Raw genomic sequence first — 3,359 nt, forward strand, 5'->3', positions numbered from 1 at the left:
AATGACTATGCTTGTTATTTAAGTAATCCAAACAGAATAAATAGAAACAAATATCTTTTAAGTAAGAAGGAAAGAGATCAGTTTCTCTAGGCTCAAGATTCACTATATAAAAGAGCAGCTAAATTCAAGAGATATGGAAACAAGGCAGGGAAATTTTTGGCCTCTATTTTTAAGAGGCAATCTCAAAAGAAATCAATAGTAGCTATTAAAAAAATAATATTATTACTTTGGACCAAGAACAAATAGCTAATACCTTTCAAAGTTATTATACTGAACTTTACTCCTCACAGAACCCTCAATTAAAGGACATTGCTACCTTTCTAACAGGTACGGTTCTTCCTAAGGTTTCAGAGGAAGAGAGTGAGAACTTAAACGATCCCATTACAACACAGGAAATACTTAAGGTTATTACTTCATTACCTAAAGGCAAGGCACCGGGCCCGGACAATTTGCCTTTGGAGTTTTATCTGATACTAAAGGATGAGATTGTCCCAGTTCTAAAGGATCTTTATGGATCTTACTTTGAAGATAATGTTAAGATCACAGAAGATTTTAAAAGAGCTAATATAGTATTAATCCCTAAACCGAATAAGGACCCCTTGGAAGTAACAGCATATAGGCCGATATCACTGCTTAATCTCGATTATAAGATACTGATGAAAATAGTGGCAGAAAGAATGAAGTCAATATTACCAAAACTAATTCACCCTGACCAAGTCGGTTTTGTAACTGGAAGAACCTCTGAGAAGAATATAAGGAAAATTCTCCATGTGATCTCTTATTTCAGGGCCAATAAATCCGCTCTGCCGGAGGCCTTCCTGCTATCTTTGGATGCAGAGAAGGCCTTCGACAGAGTGGAATGGCCTTTTTTGCTCAGGGTACTAAGGAGATATGGATTTAGAGACAACTTTGTTAATTTTATCGGCAAGGTCTATTCTGACTCTAAGGCATCGCTTTTGATTAACAGCGATATCACACAATCTTTTACACTTTCAAGAGGCACCCGTCAAGGGTGTCCTCTTTCCCTGTTGCTTTTCAACTTAGTCTTAGAACCATTGGCCATTAGATTGAGAGACTTACTTCCAGGAATTAATATAGGTAAATCAATATTAAAAATCTCCCTATTTGCAGATGATCTTCTTCTTTTTGTTTCCAATCCAAAGGATTCTATTGATCGGGTAACGGATCTTTTAAATACATACAGAGCTATATCAGGATATAAGACCAACTTTTTTAAATCAAAAGTAATTTGGTTAAATAGGGAAAATGATCAGACCAAATACCAGTTTCTTGATTCAGAGGTTTTGGAGTACCTGGGCCTGAAACTTTCTATTGATCCGATACATTGGTATCGAGATAATATTCTCTCAGCTTTACAAGAATCTAAGGAAAAAATGAGGAGTTGGGTATCTCTTCCGGTTGCGTTTTCGGGCAAAATAAATATATTCAAAATGTTTATAATTCCAAACATTTTATATCCATGTAGAATGTTTCCCTTCCTAATTAAAAAGTTGGACCTATGGCGATTCAATCAAGCCCTGAGATATTTCTTGTGGAGCGGGCGAAAATCGAGAATAAAGCTAGATGTGCTATATCAGAAATACTCGAAAGGAGGTCTAGACTTACCAAGTCTGGAACATTATAATCTTGCTACTATTCTTTGCTTCCCAATTGACTGGTTATTCCAATTATTTAAACTGTCTGATAGAGATCTCAAGGAATTTTCTTGCTTTCCCCATGCACTAGGATTTTTGGTTCATGCCCCGAATAAAGTTTTTGGGAAGGAAATCTTTAATCATCCCTTATACAAAGATATTTTAATAGCCTGGAGGAAAGTGTTGAGATCCTTTGGCTATCCAACTAGCTTTTCTAAGTGGCTACCTGTTCAGGGGAACCATTTATTTCCGTTAGGCAACTTAGTCAACGTTTTTAAAAAATGGTCCCCGTTTAAAGATCTTATTCTTAAAGACTTTTTGGATCATAAATCTAAAAAGTTGTATAACTTCTCTGAATTTCAACAAATGAATCCAGCAGTTCAGATTAAACATAAATTCTATTTTCTCCAAGTAAAAAATTATGTTTATAAAATTCTAAAATTGGCCCCACAGATCCTCTTGGAACATCCTTTATTAGATCTTATTAAACCGGAAAAATCTTCGTTATCTAGTATCTACAAGATACTGAAAACAATGGAGAAATAAAGTTAACACATCAAAGCGAGCCTCTTACTGGAAGGAGAACTTAAATATTATTGATCCTTTGGACCAATTTTCTCGGAGTCTAAAAAAAGTTCAGTCATTAACACAATCAACTTGCCTAAGGGAAACTCAGTTTAGGTTATTTAACAGAGACTATTTAACACCGCAACGAGTGACCAAATGGAATCCTAAAGTGAAGAATCAGTGCTCTAAATGTTCCTATATCGACCCAAGCCTGGCTCATCTATTATGGGAATGTCCAAAGGTGAACCAGTTCTGGCTAAAAGTAGCCCACTACCTGTCTCAGGTGGTAGGATTTAGAGTGAATTTTTCGATTGAATCTATAATTCTACTTTTAGGTAATAGGGAATGGGGAAATAAAGAAAAATCCATTCTATTAGCTATATTATTGCTTAGGAAACTTCTGTTTATTAACTGGACCACCCCCAGAGTACCTTCTATTAAGGAAGCAAAACATTTGCTAAAAAATGAGGTAATCTTAGCAGCCCATGACTATAGATGATTAAAAAAAAAAAATGTGGAAAGACTTCATTGTCTATCAAGACATAAGCTTTATAACCTATATACAAAGAATTAGTAATGTCAAATTGTAAGAGGTGGGGCCAGAGAGGGAAATTTATTTAAAGAAAAAGTATAGTTTAAAACAACTTCTGCTATTTAGATCATAAAACTTTTGCAGTGTACTTCCTTTGCTTGTTTTTTTATGTTGTAATACTTTTTTCTTTCTTATATCAATAAACAATATAAAAAAAAAATATTTTTTATTTTTTTTTTCCTTGTTCATTTTATTATTTTAATCATAAATGTATAATTTAAAATATATATTTATGTTTAAAATAATAAGATGAACAGCAAAAATAACTACATTTTAAATTATATACAATACTTAAAATAATGTGCATTATACATGACAATGCATATCATTTTCACATTGTATACAAATGTAGTGACATAACTCCTACAGATCTAATAGGGAGTTGTTTTTTGTATACTTTATTAGTCAGGTAAATTGCAGACATTATGTAGGTGAGAGTTAGCCGGGTGATCCTGAGGGAGTATAGCTATAGTATGATATAGATGTAGGCATTCTGTGGGCGTTAGCCGGGTGTTCCTGAGGGAGTATAGCTATAGTATGATGTA

General features: G+C 33.9%; 1 protein-coding gene across 1 annotated transcript in view; it reads left to right on the forward strand.

The window, feature by feature from the left end:
- The first annotated feature begins 2,411 nt into the window (after positions 1 to 2,411).
- Positions 2,412 to 3,359, forward strand: part of P3H3 (prolyl 3-hydroxylase 3) — a 200,365-nt gene continuing 199,417 nt past the window's right edge. The window contains exon 1 of the mRNA XM_053693072.1: positions 2,412 to 2,508. Within this exon, the coding sequence (XP_053549047.1) occupies positions 2,412 to 2,508 (97 nt within the window). The remainder of the gene's footprint in view (positions 2,509 to 3,359) is intronic.

Source organism: Bombina bombina, chromosome 9, assembly GCF_027579735.1.
Source record: "Bombina bombina isolate aBomBom1 chromosome 9, aBomBom1.pri, whole genome shotgun sequence".
Classification (NCBI taxonomy): Eukaryota; Metazoa; Chordata; class Amphibia; order Anura; family Bombinatoridae; genus Bombina; species Bombina bombina.